Source organism: Rhineura floridana, chromosome 15 (genome assembly GCF_030035675.1).
Source record: "Rhineura floridana isolate rRhiFlo1 chromosome 15, rRhiFlo1.hap2, whole genome shotgun sequence".
In the NCBI taxonomy this organism is placed as follows: domain Eukaryota; kingdom Metazoa; phylum Chordata; class Lepidosauria; order Squamata; family Rhineuridae; genus Rhineura; species Rhineura floridana.
In genome coordinates, this window is record NC_084494.1 from 22,198,628 (window position 1) to 22,220,697 (window position 22,070).

Genomic DNA, 22,070 nt, shown 5'->3' on the forward strand with positions numbered 1-22,070 from the left:
GGCTTGACCACTCTAGCCTTCTGTCTGTCTGTCTCTCTCCAGAATCTCATCTTAAGGGACCCCAAAGATGACAGCCAGACTTGCCCCTCAGTCTTTGAGAAATATTGATCAACTGAAAAGGTACCTCCAGTTAGTTGGAGGTTTAAAGTTTTTTGAAATGCTTTTTTAGAAATACAGATACTCACAAAAGCTGCAGAGGACAAGTGGTGCCTTGGAAGGGGTACTCTCAAAGGAACTGAAATTTGTTTCAATGCCTGCACCTTGAACTCATGTGTACATCATTCAAAACCAAAGCTTTTCTCTTTGGAATTATTTTTCTTTTCATTTCTCAATACAGAAATATGCAATACATGCAGATATGATTGATTCATTTGTACAGAGGAAGGGCATGGATCAGTGACATAGCAGCTGCTTTTGCACGCAGAAAGTTCCAGGTCCAGTTCTCCACATCTCAAAGAAAGACTGGGAGAGACCCCTGCCCGAAAGTCTGGAAAGCCTCTGCCAGTCAGTGAAGACAATACTAAGCTAGATAGACCAATGGCCTGAGTTGGTATAAAGCAGTTTCCTATATTCATTTTTATTTGTTCATTTATAATATTTATCACTCACGATACCAGGGTCACGTCCAATGCTTAATATAAACAAACCACGAAATAAAATTAGACTCATCTGTTAACATTTTTTTTAATCTGGGTGCAGCCCTGAAAAGGAGGATGCTCATCTAAGTAGGTTACCCAGGAAAAGACCCATCCAAGGATTGGCTGTTGGCCTACACGTGGCTGGATGCAGGGAGGGGGGAAGCAACACAGCCTGTTGGATGTTGTCATTCAGGTTCAGCCATCTCCGCAGGCAAGGCGATAGTGATGACGTCACAACGCCCAGCTAAGGTAGGTCTCTTTCTGCTGCTGCTCGACTGATTCATATCTTGAGCACTGCGAGCAATCCATCCCGCGAGATACAATGCAACGCTTAAAACGACAGCCGACTTCGCCTCTTCCTCCTCCCCGGCCTTCTGCACCTGCAAGACTCCAGCCTGGGAAATGCCCCGCCTACCAAGCCAGGTGCGCTGGTCGACTCCCCAACCTCGCCCGTCTAGCTCAGGAGAGGCGTGGTTAGGCGATCCCGGGCGTCGGCGGAAATTACCGAAGAGGTGGAAGGAGGCGGAACGTGCCGAGGGATCCCGAGCGGCTTCGGCAGGTAGCTCCGGGAGTGGAGCTGAGCAGTCAAGTTTGTCCTCTCCGGGAACTGCGCCGGACGGCGTTGAATTTCAGAGGCGGAGGTCTTTGTGCCCAGCGGCGTCATGGGAGCGTGCCTCGGGATCTGCTCTGTGCTGAGCTGCGTGAGTGTTTATTGCAGTAGTTTTTATATGTTTGATAAATAAATATAACTTTCGCATGGGGGGGGGAAGGTGCTGGGGCTTTTCCCCGTCTCACTTGGCTTGAGTCTGGCTTGCCTGACTTTATTGTATTTTTGCTTGGATGGTGACTTCCAGTCTAAACAGGGCTGAGCCATCGCCCGGGTTGGGGGTAGATAGACCTGTTCTCTGTTTACTCCGAAGTAAGTCCCATGTTCTCGAGGGTAGCGTCATTTGAGCTTCGTCAAATGGGCAAGTCTTGCTTTGTTCCCCTTTTAAAAATCGTTCTATCTGCCACATTTCCTGCCTCTTCCAACCCCACCGCACCCTAATTGCAGATTTAGAAAAGAAAAAAATATTATTTGGATCATAATCATTCCACTATTACAGGCTGACGACCACGGTTCCGTGTTCGTTCCTCTTGTCTGTTTAAAAGACCTGCAGGGCGTTTTGCAATCCTGTGCATTTTCCCTCGGTGTAGTCATAAGCGTATAAACTCCACGGAGTTCGCAGCATTTACAGCACAATCTCAACCATGTCTGCTCGGATGTAAGGCTTATTGAATCCAGTGGGGTTTACTCCCCGGGGGGTAAACAGGATTATAATGAAAGCCATAGGCGTCCAGGGGTTTTCAACTGGTGGTTCGAGACCCTCAAGGACGTTGTGACTTGACTGATGGTGGGTTACACATCCATGGTGCAGACCACCGCTGCTCCCTGTATTGTTTGCCGGTTTTCTTTTTAAAAAGGAGCGAGACATTTCTGTTGCTTTTGATGTTATTGTTTTGTGTCTTACTACGTAGTAGTAGTAGTAGTAGTTATTATAAGCAGCCCTTTATGTTGCGGTACAGTTGGGAAACCTCAGGCCTGGGGGCTGAATGCGGCTCTCCAGGCCTGTCTATCTTGCCCTGGGAACTCTCCTGGGAGGATTGAGAGGGGTGTGTGAAGAAACTAGCCTACTGTACAAAGGTAAAATTTGCATTCATGACTCTGCCCAGTTTTCCTCTGACCCTGTGCACCACTGGCATGTCACCTCTGGAAGGCTGCCCCGAAGGAAATGTGGCCCTTGGACACAAAAGGGTTCCCCTTTCCTGCGTGATGGGAAGACTATTGCAAATGCTGCAAGATAAATGGCAGAGTCATGTGTTGAAGGCGAACATGTGATCAGATGCAAAGGAAGTTGGACTATTTGTTGAACTTTGTTAGTGGTTTAGATTGTACTGTAAAGACTTCAAGCAGTTACATCCAAGATCCACCATTAACCATTCGCCCCCCCCCACTTATTATTGTTTTATATGGTGGTAGTACTATTGTTGCAACCCTAAGGTCAAATCATCCAGCCTTCCTCAACTTGCGCTATCTAGATGTTGCTGGATTCGATCAGCCTCAGTCAGCATGGTCAACATCTGGAGAGCACCAGGTTGAGTACCGCTGCAGTTGTCAGTCCCGACCCATCAGCTGAAGGGCAGTGGTGCAGAGAGAGATGATGCTTTGGCAGTGCCTTGTACAACAAGCTTCACTTGCAAAAATTTCCTTTTCTATAAAGCTGTTAAAATAGCTGTCCCCCCTCTGCCTCTAAAGTAGGGGCGAGGAATCTGTGGCCCTCCATGTATTTGCTGGATGACAACTCCCATCATTGACCACTGGAGCACAGAAAGCTGCCTTGTGCTGAGTCAGCCCATTGAACCAACTATCTCAGGATTATCTACACAGACTGGCAAAGACTGTTGAGGGTTTCAGGCAGAGGAGATGTTGGGAATTCCACCTGGGACTTCTGCATGCAAAGCAAGTGCTCTCTTCTGGAGCTAAAGACGTACCCCTGCCTGAAGCTGATGGGAAATAGAGTCCACCTCTATGTATGGTGGTATCATACATGGTATGGAAAGATCTTTGAACTTCCATGTTGCTGTTTAGGGCTTTAAATTCAGAAAGGCTGATGCATCTGAAAGGCTTTGCATCTGCATTCTTCAAAACTGCTGGGCGTCTTCCTATCCTTAATATAGCAAGAACAAAATTTATGTGATAATTGGGCCACATTCGCACCATGCATTTATTCCACTTTAAACCATCATGGTTCACCCCAAAGCATCCTGGGAGCTGTAGTTTGTTAAGGGTGCTGAGAGTTGCTAGGAGATCTCTGTTCTCCTCACAGAGCTACAGTTGTCCAAGGGGTTTAACAGTCAGTCCCTTTTCCCAGAGAACTCTGAGAATTGTAGCTCTGTGAGGGGATTAGGGGGTCTTCTAAAGATGATCAGCACCTTTCACAAGCTGTGCTTCCCAGGATTCTTTGGGGGAAGCCATGACTGTTTAAAGTGGAATAATAGTGGCCTAAATGTGTGGTGTGAATGTTTTCTTGGTCCTTGGTAATGTGGCTCATATGCATACACCTCTCTGTAATCTTGTCTTTCTTTGTTCCGCCCACACCCTGTAAGGTGAAACTGGGGATGTGACTGGGAGGGAGCGATAATGTGTAATGTAGCATTTAGACTTGCTCAGAGGCACATGTCATCAAATTCTTGCAAGCTACACAGGAAGTAGATTGGACTGTGAAAAACCAACCCAAATTGCGTTTGCATTTTGACAAATTTGTAGGGCAGTACAATATCTCAGAGAGGAGTTCAGGTCTCCAGCTCCCCTGGTGCATTCACTATAGCTGCCCAATTTCCCTGCTTTTTAAAGTTTGATAGAAATATCTGTGGGCTATAGGTATGTTCTTAAACCATAAGGTTTTTGCCTATTAGTGAATTTCCCTGCTTTTTAATCTGGGAGGTAAGAAGTGCGATCCTGTCCAAGTTTGCTGAGAATGGATTGATCATTTGCATGCTTATTGAGTTCAGTGGGATTTACTCCCCTGCAATTATGCTTAGGATAGGTGAAACTGACCACAGGTGATGGGGAGGGGAGGAAGGGCCTCTGCTGCCATCTTGACTGATGGCACACATGTGTGCTATGCTCGTGCATCCCTGCCATGAGCCAAGATGGCGGCAGAGGCTTCAGCCCCTTAGGGAAACCTCGGCCGCCATATTGGTTAAGGGCAGCGCTGCACATGTAACCGCACAACAGCCAAGAAAGGTAGGTTGAAGCAAGGGAATAGTGGGGTCTCCGAAGCTCTCGCCATGCGATCCCCAGCAGGATCATGGAAGGGGAGTGCAGGGGCCTGGGGCAGGCTTGTGCCCAAGGGCCCTGGCATGTCTGCAGCCGGTCCTGCTGAGCCATACAATATATGACAAAGTAGTTTGAAAATGCGGAGGAACTTGTAAAGTTTCTATAATGAACTGTGTTGAGACATTGAAACTGCTGAACAAAGAAGGGTGTGTAGTTTGTATATTTCCCTTACACTCCATAGATTTCTGCACCATTAAATCCATTGGCAAGGAAGTACCATCTGTTAATGAATGGGACTATATATGAGAGAGAGAGAATGCTGTTGTGTGTTAGTGATTGAGGAAGCGGTGGATGAACAGAAGGGGGACTCTTCCAGAAAGTTTAATGTGTGTGCCTTTGTTGCAATATATAATTGGATGTAGAGTAGTTGTAAATAGAACTGGGATACTGTTTTGCAATGGTTGCTTTGCTGTTGAAAGCCTTCTTCTGGCTATGACAACTCTGTGAACTTCAAACTCTTTTTAGGCTGTAACATTTCTTGATTAAATACTGGTATCCCTGTTTCTGCAGTGTATCCCAGGTGGCTAACAATGTAAGTTTTAAACCAAGTTTGGGGAGCCTTTGGCCCTCTGGGTATTGTTGAACTACATCTCCGATCATCTCTAGCCATTGGCCAGCCTTGCTTGGGCCAATGTGAATTGTAGTTCAGCAGCATCTGGAGGGCCAAATGTTCCCAACTCTTGTTTTAAACAACAATTTAGCAATGTTCACAATCGATTGCAATAAAGTAGCCAAAAGTAAATAGAAGAGGTGAAAAGAGAGAGGGGGGAAAATACAAAAGCCAATTAAAATAATTTGATCGGTTCTGAACATTTCAAGAACATAACATCCTAAAATAGGGATTAGATTATTAATATGTGTACCCTATCCATAGAGGCCAAGGCTAATACATTGGAATAGTGATGGATTAAACATTTGTTTCTTGTGAAAGAATAACAGATTTTAGTTTATTTTCTTAAAACAATTCACAAAAAGTACCCAAGATTAAATGGGCAAACGCCCATTCTGGGGTGTTGATTGTGAATGCTGTACATATATTTCAATGACCAGGTTTTCTTGGTCATTGGGGATCTGATTTTATGTTTAAAGGGAAATCTGGATGTTTAACTTTATAAACCACTGGCAACCAACAACATAGTGTGTGTATTTTGTGTTTCATTCAGGCTTGGGACTCTTTTTGTACCCGAGTTCAGCAAGTCAATTGTGAACTGGTTTCTTTAAAGCAGGGGTTGGGAACAACACAGTGTTGTATGCCAGGTGTTGTATGCCAGTGGTGGGTGTGGCCAGAATGAACCACATTGCCATGGTCACACCATTATCTAGTGAAGTTAGATCTTACAGCACCAATACTAGAGTGGCAAATTCAGAAATGCAGGGTCCCTCCATAATAGTCACACCACACACCCCTCACAGCTATATCCCCTTTTCCACTTTCCCTTATCACCCTTGCTCTCCCTGTTGTCTTGCAAGTCCACACTCCACTATAACAGATGTCCCTAGGAGCTAATCAGCATGAAAGGGGAGGCTGCATGTTAGCTATTGAGAAGAGTCTTCCCAGCGTCTGGCTCACCTTCTTTCATTCTGATTGGCTCCAAAGGGGGCAGGGCTAGATGGAAAAGTGGGTGAAGCAATGGATGTGATTCTTGCCATTGTACAGTAAGTTACATTCTAATCATGCAGAAACTGGAGATTTATAGCCCCCCTCCCTTTCACACCTCTCAGTCCAGGCAAGCATGAGGCATTATAACAGTTCAAGAATGCATTCCGACCAGTCAAAAGCCCTTGAGCAGGAGCGGTGAGGGTTGTGGCTTGGGAAGAGTCCCAAGGGCTATATAAGGAGGCCTGGAGGGTCGCATTTAGTCCCTGGGCCTGAGACTCTTCACCTCTGTTTTAAAGATCTGGCCATGGATGTTTCAAGATCATTTTTTGGTGGTATGAAAGGTTCAACAAGAGAGTGGGGAGGGGCATGAGATGCAGATATCATAATGGCTTAGTCCGAATATGACCATAACCATGAATGCTAGGTGGCATTTAAGCAAACCATTTTTTTCTTGCTTTGTTTCTGTAAATAATGTTTATAGATGTACAAGGTGGGTTACAACAACAATAAAAGAACAGATAATTAAAATGAGCATATGGAAGGTCGAACAGCAAATCCTAAAAGGCCTTCAATTTAGAAAAAACATCTGCTTAAACACTGTTGCAAGAGCCCACTTACAAGTGGGCAATGAAGAGACCAAATGCACATCTGGGGAGGTTGTTCCATACTCTGGGCATCTTACATTCTCCATTTGTGATGCTGGGATAACTACACTAGTTTATTGTCTTACTCCAGATCCACTCCAGACATTTATTCCACTTTAAACAGTCATGGCTTCCCCCAAAGAATCCTGGGAAGTGTAGTGTGTGAAGGGTGCTGAGTGTTATTAGGAGACTCCTGTTCTCCTGAAAGAGCAGCAGTGGCCAGAGTCGGAATTGGAGTTCTGTGAAGGGAGTAACAGTGTCATAACAGCTCTCAGCACCTGTCACAAGCTACACTTCCCCGGATTTTTTTTGGGAAGCCATGCCTGTTTAAAGTGGAATAAATGTCTGGTGTGGATGTGGCCTTAGTTACTGGGTTTCTTCACACAGCACCAAATTTAAAACCAGTGTTTGCCAATCCAATGTCCTCCAGATGTTTGGATTGCACTACATTGCTCTTCTGGCTGGGGCTGATGGGAATTTTGGTGCAAAACACCTGGAGGGCATTGGGTTGGCGACAGCTTGTTTAAGCTATGGAATTTACTACTCCAAGACAGATGTGGTGATGACCAATAACTAGGATGACTTTCGAAGAGGATTAGATAAAGTCATGGAAGATGACCCTATCCGTGGCTACTAGCCACAATGGCTACGTATGCCTCTGAATACCAGCTGCTGGGAAACAACAGTGATAGAGAGCTATTGTACTCCTTGTGGGCTTTGCAAAGGCATCTGGTTGGCTACTGTGGGAACAGAATGCTGAACTAGATGAGCCATTGGTCCGACACAGTAGGGTTCTTAGGTTTTTAAACTTATTGAAGTTCACGCAGTCTAGCAGTGGGCAATACTTCACCCAGGCCCTACCATTGCAAAACTACAGCACAGAGTCTGTTGTTCTGTATGCGTAGTGCTATTTCTTAGTGAAGCACTATTCCAAGGAGAAAGCTAGGCTGAACTTCTGTCACTGATGTCTTACAGTATTTGCTTGCAAAGGTTTTTTTTAAAAAATAGTGGTAGAATGTTCAAAACCTTGCCAGCATCTACCTCCAGCCTGATGATAAAGCTTTCCCTGGGTTGTGCGTCTCTTGATTTGGCGTGCATAAACTGGGCTGGAGCTAACTGATGTGAAATGCTTTGTGCATTAGGCAAATGTTGATGAAAGTATCTTAAGTGGTGGTCGAACTTGCTTCTTGGGGAAATGTGTTTTGCATTGAAAAGAATAGTGACACTTAGTGAAAATAACAAGTTTCCCCAGGGAAACACCTCTATGCACACTCTTTAGCCTTAAAATGTCAGAATGTCCACCAGCTCTCTCCTTTCCTGCCAGCCATAGATGAGGCCAGGCTGTTTGCATTTGATCGTTGTGAATTTCTCCTTATTTGGACTCTTATTTTTTTTGCTGCACATGTCTCAATCATGTCTTTTAAAAATGTTTCCTTTCCGTTATTGCCTTTATAACCTGGGTTTCCTTCCTGAGGGGAGCCCAAAGTGGCTAACGGCAAAAGCAGAAACAAACTGAACTGCCTAACAACAAAAATATCTGAATGGAAGACCACAATGTAACAGAGCAATTTACACAGCTCGAATCGAAAGCCATGTCGAAATGCTCTCAAATGGCCTTGTTTTTGTAAGCCTCACTGTGACCATTTTTGGTGAAGGGCAGTATAAAAATCTCTGGATCGATAAATAAAATACCATCTATTAAATCCAGAATTAATTCAACAATATTCCTCCTCCTGGCTTTAAAGTCTGTCTCCATCCAAGGTCACATACTTGGCCTCATTTGTTCAATGATGGCAGCTGCTTCTCTGTGGTAATTGCCCTCCCCCAAGTCAGCTTAAAGCAGGGATGGGGAACCTCGGGCCGAATCTGGCCCTCCAGGCCTCTATATCTGGCCCTTGGGACTCTCCCCAGCGACACCCTGTCTCCCTAGTCCATACCCTTCACTGGCCTTGCTTCACACTCTTCTTGAGTGTTTTTGCCCTCCTGGAGTGTACCCTCGGAGCATGATAATGTTTCGCGTTTGCCTCACCCTGCTCAGCTTCCGAGATCAGACGAGATTGGGTGTGTTCAGGGTAGTATGGCCGTAGGCGGGTGTACTGTACAAAGGTAAAATTTCCAATTGTTGCTCCAGTCACTTTTGCCTCTGGCCCTGCCCACCAGTGGCATGTGGCCCCTAGAAGGTTGCCTAGAAAGGAATGTGCCTCTTGTGTTGCAAAGGTTTCCCACCCCTGTCTTAAAGGCTGATATTGATGTCCTGCATATGTGTGTGTCTCTGTGTGTGGTGCTCTGTCCTGGAGCTACTTCTTTTAATGGCCCAACTCTCTCTTCCTTATCAGGCTGTACACATGCCATATATTTGAAGCACACGACTTCTCCCCCCCAACCCGAGAATCCTGGGAACTGTAGTTTGTTAAGGATGCTGAGAATTGTGGTTCTGTGAGGGAGTAAGTTCTCAGGATTCTTTGTGGGAAGCCATGTGCTTTAAATGCATGGAGTGTACGCAGCCTCATCTCTGATGTGGTAGCAAAAAGGAACTGAGATAGGTGTTGCAAAAGCTAGCATTGTTGTCTGTGACCATAAAACACAGTGATCTATACTCCTGTTAAAATGAGCAAACAAAGCATCCGAGGGTTTTAAAAACTGTGTCTTGATCACTCAGTATGGTCGAACAACTAGAATTTTGCATCGCTTATCTTTTGGAAGTTACTGTTCAACTTGGTTTGTTTACAGAGCAATCCTGGGCGTGCATTAGCCAGCAACAGAGATAGGCCACTGCTATGTTATATTTTCATTACACCATATCCGGTGCATGTGCAGCCTGGGAGGAGAAGAGAAAAATGTGCATGTAGAAAATTCCCAAAGGTGTAAAAAATAACACATGTGCACAGCGGAAAAATAATGGCCACAACATCCCTGGAAATTGCACCCTATTCCACCAGGGTCAACCAATGGGCAGTGCTTCTGAGGCTGATGGAAGCTGTAATCCAAAACAACTGGAGGCTGCCAGGTTGACGAAGGCTGCTTTACAGGAAGGAAGAAGAGAGTCATACAGGAATCATACTTGAAATTATCCAGCATGGTGTAGTGGTTAGACTGTCAGGCTAGTATCTGGGAGACCTGGGTTCAAATCCCCATGTAGCCATGAAGCTTGCTGGGTAACCTTGGGCCAGTCACCATCTCTCAGCCTAGTCTACCTCACAGGGTTGTTGTGTGGATAAAACAAGGAGGGGAAGGACCGCATATGCCACTTCGACCTCCTTTAGGAAATGTGGGATATAAATGCAGACAGATAAATAAAAATGCGGGAGGAGATACTGCCCGATGTTATATGCTATTGCTTATTTCCACACTGTGTAAAAAAAAAAGTCATGAATGTAACAACGGTATTATGAAAACCATGTATATAGCACTTCATACAAGAATGAGTGGACAGATCCCTGCCCCAACAACCTTACAGTCTCTAGATCAGGAGAGCCAACTTCATGCCCTCTAGATGTTGCTGGATTCCCTGCTCCTGTCAGCCACAACCAGCGTGGTTGACAGTCCAGGATGGTGGGAGATGTAGTCCAGTGGCATCTGGAAGGCCATGGGTTCCCCATCCTGTGTCAGAAGCCACAGATGATAGCGATCTATCAGGGTGGCATTGTGCAAAAGGAGCAAAGTATCTGCCCACTTCTCCCTCATCGCTGACATCTCTGTGTCCCTGTAGTGGATGTTCATTGCTGCCCTTTCATTGCCAGGTGTCATGTCTCTGCGGTTCTGCTCCTTGTCTCTTGTGTGGCTGCTGCCCCTCTACAAAGAACTCCACAATCACTCGCCTGAGCTTTACCTTGTTCCTGTTCCTGGGCACATTGGTATCTATTATCATGATTATCCCTGGAGTAGAAGCAGAACTCCACAAGGTAAGCTATGCATTGCATCGGGGGTAGTGATCCAGCACAAGTGAACTTGTGGTCCTGCAGATGTTGTTTAACTGTGTCTCCCATTAGTCCCAGCCAGGGCTCTGGACATTTTTGCTGCCTAAGGCAAAGGACAAGATGGCACCCTCCCATTCCACAGATAGAATCTAACTAGAATGGGAATCAGGCAGGGACCTCCACTGTATCAGGAGGCAGCAGGCTAGCTTAGGGGAAGTGGGGAGGATGGGGGCCTGCTGCCACACAAGCATCTGCTGCCTGAGGCAGCAATCTCTCTTCCTTGGCACCAGCCAGCCCAATCAGTGGTTGGGTATGATGGGAATTGTAATCCGACAACCTCTAGAGGCACACAGGTTATAAATTGGGGATAGAGAACTAGGCTTGACATGTCTGGGTTTATCTTCCTTTTGATGAGGGAGATGTGCTGGAGACATATGGGTTTTTTTAATGTTTCCTTTCCAAATATACAAGCAGAACATAAGTGGAGGCAAGCAGCCACTCCTCCTGCAAGGCAGCAGTTCTGCTAGCCATGTTTATAATACAAAGATTAAGGCCAGTCTTTATGTCTGACTTCTCTTTCAACAGCTTCCCGGGTTCTGTGAAGGAGGCAATTTACTTCTAGGTGCTCAAGGCAAAGTCAACTGCAAGTCATTCCTGGGTCACAAATCAGTATACCGCATGTGCTTTGCAACAGCTGCCTTCTTCTTCCTGTTTGCCTTGATGATGATCTGCGTAAGAAGCAGCAAGGACCCAAGGGCCTCAATACAGAATGGGTGAGGTTGCTGGCATTGGTCATACTTCTTATAGCTACATAGAGTCGTGTGCAAGTCAGTCTTATTCAGGTCCATTAATTTCAATAGTTCTACTATTATTATGACTAATGTTGGGTACAATAGCCTTGTATTTTGCCTTGTGCCAAAGGACCAAAGCAGACATAAGGTCAGGAGGTTTGTGATTTGGGATTGTATTCAACCAAGTTGTGCTCAGAGTAGATCACTGAAATTAATGGACTTGTGTTAGTCATGCCCATTAACTTCAGTGTGACTTCTCTGAGTAGGATTAGTGCTGGCTAGAACCTTTGGTCTCCTGTGTGTTTTTTAAAAATGGAAAATGCAACTTGTGAGTCATTTGGATTGAGGCCATGGAGTGAGGGAGGTTAAAAAAAAAAAAAAAGCTCTGCTCCTGCATCAGCTCTGAGCTGCCTCTTCTATTGCTCTCTTCCCCACATGTATTTATTTAAAGCAGGAGTAGCCAGTGTGACACCCTTCCGATGTTGCTGGACTCCATCTCCCATAATCCCTGGCCATTGGCCATATTAGCTGGGGCTAATAGGATTGAGAGTCCAACATGTAGAATGTGCCATGTTGGCGAACCCCTGTCTTAGAGCATCAGTATCCCACTCTTTCACTAAAAGGGCTGTCTGAGCAGCTTGCAAAAAACAAAAAAAGCAGCAGTAAGCTGGTCCTTGTCCTCAGGCTTACAGTCTGAAACAGGGGTAGTCAATGGGGTGCTCTCCAGACATTGCTGAACTAGAACTCCTATCAGCCCCTGCCAGCATGGCCAATGGTCTGGGCTAATGGGAGTTGTAGTCCAGCATCATCCAGTGGGCACTATGTTGACTACCCCTGGTCTAAAAGACCTGGTGCATGGGATTGGGGGAGTGCGGGTAGGAAGGAAGAGTAAGGTCGGGCATCAGTTCTTAACCATTTTTATAAGGCTGTGTTATAGTTGTGTTGATGCAGTTTTGTACAGTCTGGGAGAAGAGTCCCTTCCCAGAAAAGCTCCTCTCCCCCTCCAATCAGATTTGAGAGCAGTGGAGGTGATCATGCCTGGGCCCAGAAGGCAGGGCTGCTCCTGCCACACAGTGCTTTCCATGAGACAACGCAATCTGTCCGGCAAAATCTTGTCCTCTTCCCTGCCCTCCCCTCGGCCCTCTCCCCAAGACATATTTTACTTATTGATCAATTCCTTTCATGCTTTTTTAAAATAAAGCATAATATATATATATAGTTAATGCAGCAGTTAAATGTATGATGTCACTCCCCTTCAACAACTCCAGACAAAAAGCAGGATACTGATCTAATAAATAAATAAAGGTAGACTTTTCATCTTTTTAAGTTGACCGTTATTTGTCCAAAAGAAGCAAGTCAGTTTCAGTTCTGTATTGTCAGTTTCATTTTATTTATTTTTCAGAGTCAGGGCAGATGAGAATAAATTAACCCAGTTTCTCTCCATGGGCATTGGACCAATATTTGTTTTTTAGCTTGCCTCTCTTCAGTGGAACTAGCAGTGCATTCTCACTTTGGACTTTCAGGCATCTTCTGAAGACTTTTTTTTTTTTAATGCTGATGGGCCTTTGCAGCTGTTTTAAGTTTTATATTTCATTAGCCAGTCACCTCAATGATGTGTGTATTTCTGTTTTTTAAAATAATGTTTCACTCTTTAACATTGTACACTACTCTGTTATATGATATGGCAAAACAGAAATACTTTTATACATGTTTAAATAATAAATGCAATCTTATTCCTCTGTATTCAAAAGTAAGTCCCATTGAGTAGCCCTGGGTATTGGCTGCACAGGATTTCATCTGTAAGGTGTAATGCCTTTGGGTTTGCAGGTGGCCTGTCAACCATCCACTGATCAGATCCAGATCTACTTAACTTTAGTAAGGTTGCTGCATCATGTGCCCCAATAACCTCTTTAAAAGTTTCGTTCAGCCTTACCCCAACCTGCCCTCCAGCTGTTGTTAGACTACAGCTCCCATCATCCCTGACTATTGGCCATGCTGGCTGAGTCACATGGGAATTGTAGTCCAGCAACATCTGCTAGGCAGAAGCCTAGGGAAAGGCTGCTCTAGTTCCTGCTTCTAACTTTGCATACATCAGAGACAAGTCTACTGCTGCAATACTTCAGATGCAAAGCCTGAAGGCCATGACTTATATAACTTAGCATTAACCAGTGTTAAATGCATTATTTCCCCTGAAATAGGACCAAATAAGATGTAAATAAAAATGCTGTCTTAAAATCCTGTCTCAAAACAAAACGTCTTAAGTTTTGACAGTGATTTCTCTCCCTCCCCAAACGTCCAGCCTTTCCTTTCTATCTGAGCACCCTGGTGAAAGAGTACAAGGCTTCTGTGGATAATTTTAAGTGCTAATGTTCTTAGACCTTCTGAGCTGCAACTACAGTTCAAAACTGCAATTGCTAGTATATTTTTCCTGATGCATGTTGATGCAGGAGAGTGATTGCTGGTCTGAAATAGCAACTCTTTTTTCTGATTGGAGGAGCGTAGAAAGCTGCTTGTCCATTTAACTCAGTAATGTCTGCTCTGACTGGCAGCAGCTCTCCAGGGTTTCAGGTAGGGTTCTCTCCCAGTCCGATCTGGAGATGCCAGGGATTTAACCTGAAACCTTCTGCATGCAAAGCAGATGCTGTGCCGCTGAGCTATGGACCTTCCCTATCCCTTTGAGTACAAAGGAGAGCCATGTGGTCACCTTCAGCTTCTTAGTTTACTTAGCTATTCTAGCAATTTATTAGTCACTTTCCATGGCGAAATCCTCACAAAGTGATATACAGAGAGAAATGGAAGACAGTAGAACTTCAGGCAGAGTATGAAGCACTGAGTGGATGGATACAGACAAATAGATGCATGACAGATACTGAATTAGATCACCAAATGCCAAGGATTTTTTTTTGTTTGCATAAGGGTCTGATAATGTTTCTTATTGTGGCAATGCATACGGCAACAGCTAAATTTAGGAAATGAGATGAAAAACCAAATATTGAGCGTTGGTAGCCCAAGATGACAAACACATCAACAAAACAGTGTAACAAAAATATGTATCTAAAAGCAGTTACAGTTAACAACTTTCTAAAAAACAGTTACAGTAAAAAAACATTGTTGCATCCATTCTTGGAGGGGAGGGGCTGAGGAGAAACGAGAGTTAGAAGAGACTGATAACTTTCTATGCAATGTGGACCTGCTTTATTGACTTCATAAAACAAGGGAGACTGTCATAAGACACCTGCCAAATATAGCACCTGGCACACTGTGGAGGGACCCATTTATATAAAGGACAAGTAATGGAGATTTAATAAGATGGAAGTGGTCTTTAAGATGTACATGGATTTGGTAGGACAGATAATGTGATAGGTCCTCTCTGATTCCTGGAGGTTGTGCTTTATCATTTAATGCTTTCATTGGTTTTTTTTATGAAAACATTATTTAAAAAAGAAAGGCAATATTAAAACTTAAGGACATCTTGAACACCAGAACTGAAGGAACCAAATGAATGTTAACTGAAAGAGTTCCAAGAACTGCAGGGTCACCAAGAAGAAGACCTTGTCTTGTGTGCTCACCAAATGAACTGATTTTACACAAGCAGGACCTCAGACACAGGTCTTGGATTATGGGCAGGTGGTCCTTACCATTACAGGCCTTAAAAGTGAACCCCGGTGCTTTGAATTGGGCTTAGAAGTGAACTCCTAGCTGGTACAACTGGCGCAAAAGTGGTACTGCATGCTCAAACCTTCTGGCTCTCATTAGTGTCCTGGCAGCTGCATTTTGCACCAGATGTGTGGTCCAGATGTTTCCATTCTAGCTTAATGTTGGAGCCATATGAGACTGCTTAAAGGGGCCTTTCCAGGACCCCTCTGTATAGCTTTAAAACGTCTCTTCTCTTCTCCCCTTGTCAATTCCAGGTTTTGGTTCTTCAAGTTCCTGATACTGATTGGAATAACAGTGGGGGCCTTCTATATTCCCGATGGCTCATTCACATCCGGTAAAACAATTCTTGCATCTGTATTCATGAACTTATAATGGGGCTGTGATGTAGAATAGTGTGTGTGCGTGCGCACGCGTGTGTGCTTGTGTGTGTGTGTGCATGCGTGCGTGTGCTATTTTACATGAAGTGGGTCTGTCATGCCTTCTACTCTGTGAAAGCCAAGAAGGGTGGTCATGGCAGGGAGCCCAAGGCTGTCAGCAGTGGATCCAGCCAAGTCACTAGAAGCTGCCTGAGGATACTAAGTAACATGATGGTGACCTGGGTGGGGAACAACTGCCCTTTCCTTCTGGCAATGTTTTGAAAGCACCCTCCCTAGTCCTCTTTAGCTTCTTCATCCTTCAGCGAAAGTCCAGCACTTTTGTTTTGCTTCCAGGAAGCACCTGGGGTAGAAACTCTTTTAATGCTGACAGTTGGCTCTATTATTATTATATTATTAATTATTATTATTATTTAATTAATTAATTAGTATCCCGCCCTTCCTCCCAGCAGGAGCCCAGGATGGCAAATAAAGCACTAAAACACTTCAAAACATCATAAAAACAGATCTTAAAATACATTAAAACAAAACAGCATTAAAAACATTTAAAAAAACAACTTAAAAAAAGGGTTAAAACATTATTAAAAACATGTTAAACAATTCTGACACAGATGCAGACTGGAATAGGTCTCAACTTAACACTCTGTTGAGTGTTACTTCCGCTCAGAGTTAAGGATATATGAGTATACTGTATATCAATTTTGGTTCTCTTCAGTTTCTCATTTTTCCAGTCATAAATTTAGTTCCCCATGCTTCCCCATAGTCCCAGGCTATGGTCTGAAGGCACATGAGGCCAGCTCCCTGCTGAAGCTAAGCAGGGTCAGGTCTGGTCAGTGCGTGGATGGGAGACTGCCTGGGAACCATATGTAAGCCACAGTGGATTTCTATCATGAAAAGAAAGGCAGGGTATAAATATAATAAATAAATAAATAAATGTTTCTGTAGCAATTTTTAAAAGATGCTCATGAATATTCTTAAGTATTTTAGTGTGCATTTCTCTTAACGCACACATTTTTGTATGCAATTTTGCCCAACGTAACACATTTTTGCAAAGCACTTTCCCCTAATCTAATGCATTTTTGTATGTTAATGTCACTAATATATGCCTTTATATGCACATTTGACCATAGTATATGCATTTTTGTACTCATTACTAGGCTGGAGAACTGTGTTGCAAAAGTCAGGTGTGTGCAAATTACAAAGGACTGTTGTTTTTCAGTTTGCCTACTTTTTTCGGAAAGCGCGAATTTGATACGTTCGCCTTTAAACGTGAACTGAATCAAATTTCTCTCCCATCCCTACTCGGAGTAGACCCATCACATTTAATGGATGCAGCTAACTTAAGTTTGTTGATTTCAGTGGATCTATTCTGAAAAGGACTAATGTTGGATCAGGGAAAAATTCTGTATCGAGTCACAAATGACAGACAGCGTGTATATAAGAGTATGCACAGTAGCTATTTCCTTTTGTGTAGTGAACAATAGCAGAACGAAGTCCAGATTCCTTGCCAGTGAAAGCCTACTTCTTTTTCATGATTGATTGCGCTTCTGTGACAGATAGTTGAAGGGCTTGGGAGCCGCTCTGAGTTCTTTGAAAATAGAGCGGGATATAATTTTTTAAAATAAATAAATATCTAGGCTGGATCTTCCACACCAGTTGAGATGTAATGGATGGTATATTAAGCTGTGGAACAGGAAATCCCAGATTTGAACCTTGCCTCTAACCTTAAGCAAGGTGTTCTCTCCCTCTTTTTCTGTTCCTGAATGTGATGTCCCAGAGGGAAGGTGAGGCTGAGACCCACCCTGCCAGTACCCTTAGGCTTTCCTCACAGAAGCTTTGCTCTTTGCAAAATACCTTTCCATGTGTATGTATGTTTCTGGCTCTGTAGACTTGCCATAAGAAGATCTCATTTAGACCAGGGCTCTGTTCTCATGGCCAAGCAGAACCTGAGGGCAGCAGTGCTCACTTGTGATTCCCAGCAACTGGTATCCAGAGGCATACTGCCTCCGACAGTGGAGGGGAGAGCATAGCCTTTGTGGCTAGTAACCACTGATAGCCTTCGCCTTCGTGGGTTTTTCTAATCCTCCTTTAAAGCCATCCGTGACCCTCACTGCCTCTTGTGCCTTGCAAGCATGCACACTGATCTGCAAGGCACTAAGCGTGGAAACTGGTACTGGTAAGGTCACTCCTTAGCTTCTCTAAGGGCCCATTTGTCTGACGTGTTTTGTCTGTCTGACGTGTTTTGTCTGTCCGTACAGCGTGGTACATTTCCCCTGTCTCTATGTGGGTAAACCTCCTAATACTGAAGCATTTATTCAGTGCTTCCAGAATGATCAAAGCATGTGCTGTGATTGTGTTGCAGCCCTTGCAACAACTTTGTAAAGGAAATCCAGTAGTATTCCCGTTTGTAAATGTGGGAACTAAAGCTGAGAGAGCCTAGTACCTAAGAATTCCTAAGTGAGTTCATGATGTAAGCACTCTTCAGATGTTCTTCATGTGTGTGAATTAAACACATAAGGAGAGGAGGACAGTGGAGCTGTGCATGGACATCCCCCCCCCAATCCCATTCATGGGCCCAACTTGTAAATCCAGATTGGACCTGGATCACAATCCAGAACATAGAAATCTTTGGAAATCCCATTGACTTTAATTGGAGAACCAAACTGGCCATAACACTGTTGTTCTTTGATACAGGGCCTAGAAATTTTCAGATGTGAGACCCTACACAGGGGATTAACCCTACCAAATTGTAGACAGATAGCTCCAGGGATTTTTGTCCTGGCCACCGTTAAAGTTTGCTTTTTACACTGTATGTGTGTTATTTGTACACTGACTATGTACAATATACTGGACTGTGCAAGCTATACTCACAAGACCTACTGACACACACACAGAGAAGACAAAGTACTAATAAGGACAGACACAGAAAACAATACAGCTGTAAATAAATTGTACCTAAAAACTAGAGCCAAAATTGGGGGGGGGGGAAGGGACGATACTAAGTGACAGATAGCAAACATTTTTTTTACTTAAGGATGGGACTAGGTTTGATTGGGAAAGGATGGAAAACAGACAGGTATAAGGCTGGATAGGGTATTGTGAAGGAAACGAAACACAAGCTAAACAAATGCCACAAAACTGCGCCAAACTCTTTGTAAGAGACAGAACTTACAAAAGAGTTCTGCATTTCAATGCTTCACCATTCTTCCCCACAAGCATTGTGACTGGAGAGTGTTGGCTGGGTGTGGTGAGATTCTAGCCCTGCAGCTCTCAATAAGCAAAGTCCAGCTTCCCTCCTCCCCCTCTCCCAAAGCCTTGCATTATCCTGATATGGTATCGCAATTAATAATTGCAACATTTTAGAGACTGGCTGGCTGGCTTCCTGAGAAACTGTTTTGAGCTTCAGATGCACACAAATAGCTCTAAATTGTTTTGGGTTGACCCGACCTGCTCCGTAGCTATTTCTAGCTGCCTCAGCCCAATCAGGACAGGGCATATATTGGCCCAATTTGATTCAGGATTCAGCTGAATCAAATTCAGCTGAATATGGGTATGAGTGTACTAGCTCTGTCCTGCCTCACTTCCATTCCAGTCACCTCCAACTCATGGAAGGTGACCTTGAAATGTGGGAGCCTCCTGCACTTGTGGAGGCTCCCCGTCATAGATGTTCACATAATTTTTTCCAAGGGTGGGGGAAAATAAAATATTGAAAGGGAGGGGAAGCAGGCTAGTTTCTCACCAAAAAAAAAAAAGAGAATAGTCCCCGTATCCCAGGCTTGTATCTTAGGCTCTAGAAATGCAAGAAATATATTCTTTTTTTTTTAAAGGAAAGCTGGGAATCTAAGATCATGGTTCAGCCAGGTGGTTGGACAATGGACTCCACTGTGGATGTCCACACTTCCTGCTTGTGATCTTTTTCTAGGGTTCTAAAACACTCAAGGAGCCCTCACAAGTACCGGAGTCACTCTGCTTCTCAAGGTTGCCCTCCGTGAGCTGGAAGGCCAGCAGGCAAAGCTAGCATGTTCACTCCTGCACTCCCCTTCCCATGTTTATTTCCCATGAATTGGGAATGCCTGAAGAGGGGTGCAGGAAAGATTCAAATAGATTGCTCCCTGAGTTGCAGCTTCATACAATCTGTTGCATTTTAATGGGTGTGTAGTAGATCCATCCTTGCTTCTGCGCATATGGCAGGGATTTGGCTCCTAGGCCTGCGGTTCTCCATTCCTGGTTTAATACAATCCTGTAACATGGAAGAATTTCTGTATCTAAATCTTCCCTAATGGATGCCTATTTAATATCTAAAACTCCATATTGGTAGCTTGTGGACATGCAAGGATTTAAATTAATAATCCTCTCCCTCTCCCCCTCCCTCCCTCTCCTCTCCCTGTTATGTTTTTTCCTGACTTAAAAAGTTTGGTTCTACTTCGGTGTGGTTGGTGCTTTCTTCTTCATCCTCATCCAGCTTATCCTGCTGATTGACTTTGCGCACTCCTGGAGTCAGATTTGGCTACGCAATGCGGATGAAGGCAATTCCAAATCCTGGTATGCAGGTCAGTATGGAGCACCGCTTTACATGTCTGTGAAACTGATGCTCTGTGTGTGGGTTCAGGGGTGGGGAACCTGTAGCTTGCCACATGTTGCTGGACTGCATCATTCCTGACAGTTGGCCATGCTGGCTTTGGCTGATGGGACCTGGAAGTCTAACAACAGCTGGAAGGCTCCCAAGCTCTCCATCCCCGTCTTACTGCCAAGCTGTGCACTGATGTCTCCTCCTCTTTTGTTTCCCAGCCCTTCTCATCTTCACCTTCCTCTTCTATGCTGTCTCCATTGCTGCTGTGGTGCTGCTCTATGTGTATTACACGAAACCGGACAGCTGTACAGTAAACAAGGCACTAATCAGCCTTAACCTAATATTCTGTGTGGTTGTTTCCGTGGTGTCCATCCTGCCCAAGGTCCAGGTAAGATGCTGTGTAGGGAGCCTTTTTCGGTCCTTGGAGTAGATTTCCTGCTATTGTACAGAGAAGCATGACAACCAACTTATATAGTGCAGATGTGGCTGTACATGTAGATTTAAAGTTAGGAACCAATTGTGGATATAGATTTCAAGCAGTATCATACCACTTTAAGTAGTCATGGCTTCCCATAAAGCATCCTGGGAAGTGTAGTTTGTGAAGGTGCTGAGAGTTGCTAGGGGACCGCTATTCCCCTCACAGAGCTACAGTTCCCAGAGTGGTTTAACAAATCCACTTCCCAGGGAACTCTGAGAATTGTAGCTCTGTGAGGGAAACAGGGGCCTCCTAACAATTCTCAGCACCCTTAAAAGCTATAGTTCCTAGGAAGCTATGGGGGAAGCCATGACTGTATAAAGTGGTATGATACCTTTTTAAATGTGTAGTGCAGATAGGGCCTGTGTATGTGTTTTTTAGGATGCCCTTCGGTGAAATGATAATGGAGCTAAACTAGAAGCATGAATATAGCACTGCAATAAAATAACTAGTCCTGTGCCGAACATTTCTCTTTTTCGACTGTTCTCCATCATTTGATGAGAAAAGAAATTGCATTCAAAAACTTGTGCAAGGGGGAAGAGAATTTTAGTGACCTTCTTGTGGGTGGAGCGTAGGGCTTCTGTTGTGCTCACCTTAATGTCAAGGTGGCTGAGGGGTATATTTTGTGTCTTTCCCTTCACATTACCAATCATCTCCCCAGTGGACTCTGGAGAGACTTCACTCTGCAGTCTTCCTGGGTGCCACCATTTCCTGAAAATCCCATGACATTCTTCTGTGTCTGGAAACACCGGAAGGTTGGAGAGGCTACCTATTGTGTGCTGGAGGTTAGTGCGGTTGCTGATTTTGTTTTTCTAAGGGAAGTCTTTTAATTTTAAAGAATTGGTGCAGATATATTTTTTTAAAAAAGTAAAAGGATGGACTTCCCTTAAAAACAAAATGAATAACCACACCAGTCTCAGGCTCTTGGTAGGCAGTTTCCCATGTGGACGGGGGCTCTCTTTCTGTTGTCCAATTCCCTCCCTTTACACTGACATACCTGCATTTTCTGTTGCCAGTAAGCTCTAGGTACACACGATGAAGTTTTCTCTGACTTTCGTTCACCCTACCTTTCCTCCAAGGGGCCCAGGGTGGCATACACAGTTTCCCCCTCTCCCTTTTCTCTGCTCAGAAGAACCCAGTGAGTTAGGTTAGGCTGAGAGACAGTGACTGGGCCAAGGTCACTCAGTGATGAGCTCTGTGGCTGAGTGGGAACTTGAACTTAAGTCTGATGCTCTCACTACACCTCACTGGCTCTCATTAATTCTATTAATGTAGGCCACCTTTTTGAGCACAGCCTGCACAAGGCAGCTTGTGTATCATAAAAGTGCAACACATAATAATACAAAATGAGAAAACTAAAAATTTTAGAAGACAACTCCTCCCACTTTTTTCAACAAATGCATTGTCTTCAGGGCCAAACTAGACATGACTTTGGATGCATCTTTCCATTTCACTTTTTTTTTTAAAATAAGAGCACACTTCATCAGCTTGATGTGTGTGCATATGTGCTGCTGATTGACAAGG

The 22,070-nt window shown here is 44.3% G+C and overlaps 1 protein-coding gene across 1 annotated transcript in view; it reads left to right on the forward strand.

Moving 5' to 3' along the window:
* The first annotated feature begins 865 nt into the window (after window positions 1–865).
* The window catches only part of SERINC2 (serine incorporator 2), a 33,960-nt gene continuing 12,755 nt past the window's right edge, over window positions 866–22,070 (forward strand). Inside the window, exons 1-6 of the mRNA XM_061597274.1 lie at window positions 866–1,339; window positions 10,503–10,664; window positions 11,265–11,452; window positions 15,382–15,461; window positions 19,914–20,051; window positions 20,290–20,459. Coding sequence (XP_061453258.1) covers window positions 1,301–1,339; window positions 10,503–10,664; window positions 11,265–11,452; window positions 15,382–15,461; window positions 19,914–20,051; window positions 20,290–20,459 — 777 coding nt within the window. The 5' untranslated portion in view covers window positions 866–1,300. The remainder of the gene's footprint in view (window positions 1,340–10,502; window positions 10,665–11,264; window positions 11,453–15,381; window positions 15,462–19,913; window positions 20,052–20,289; window positions 20,460–22,070) is intronic.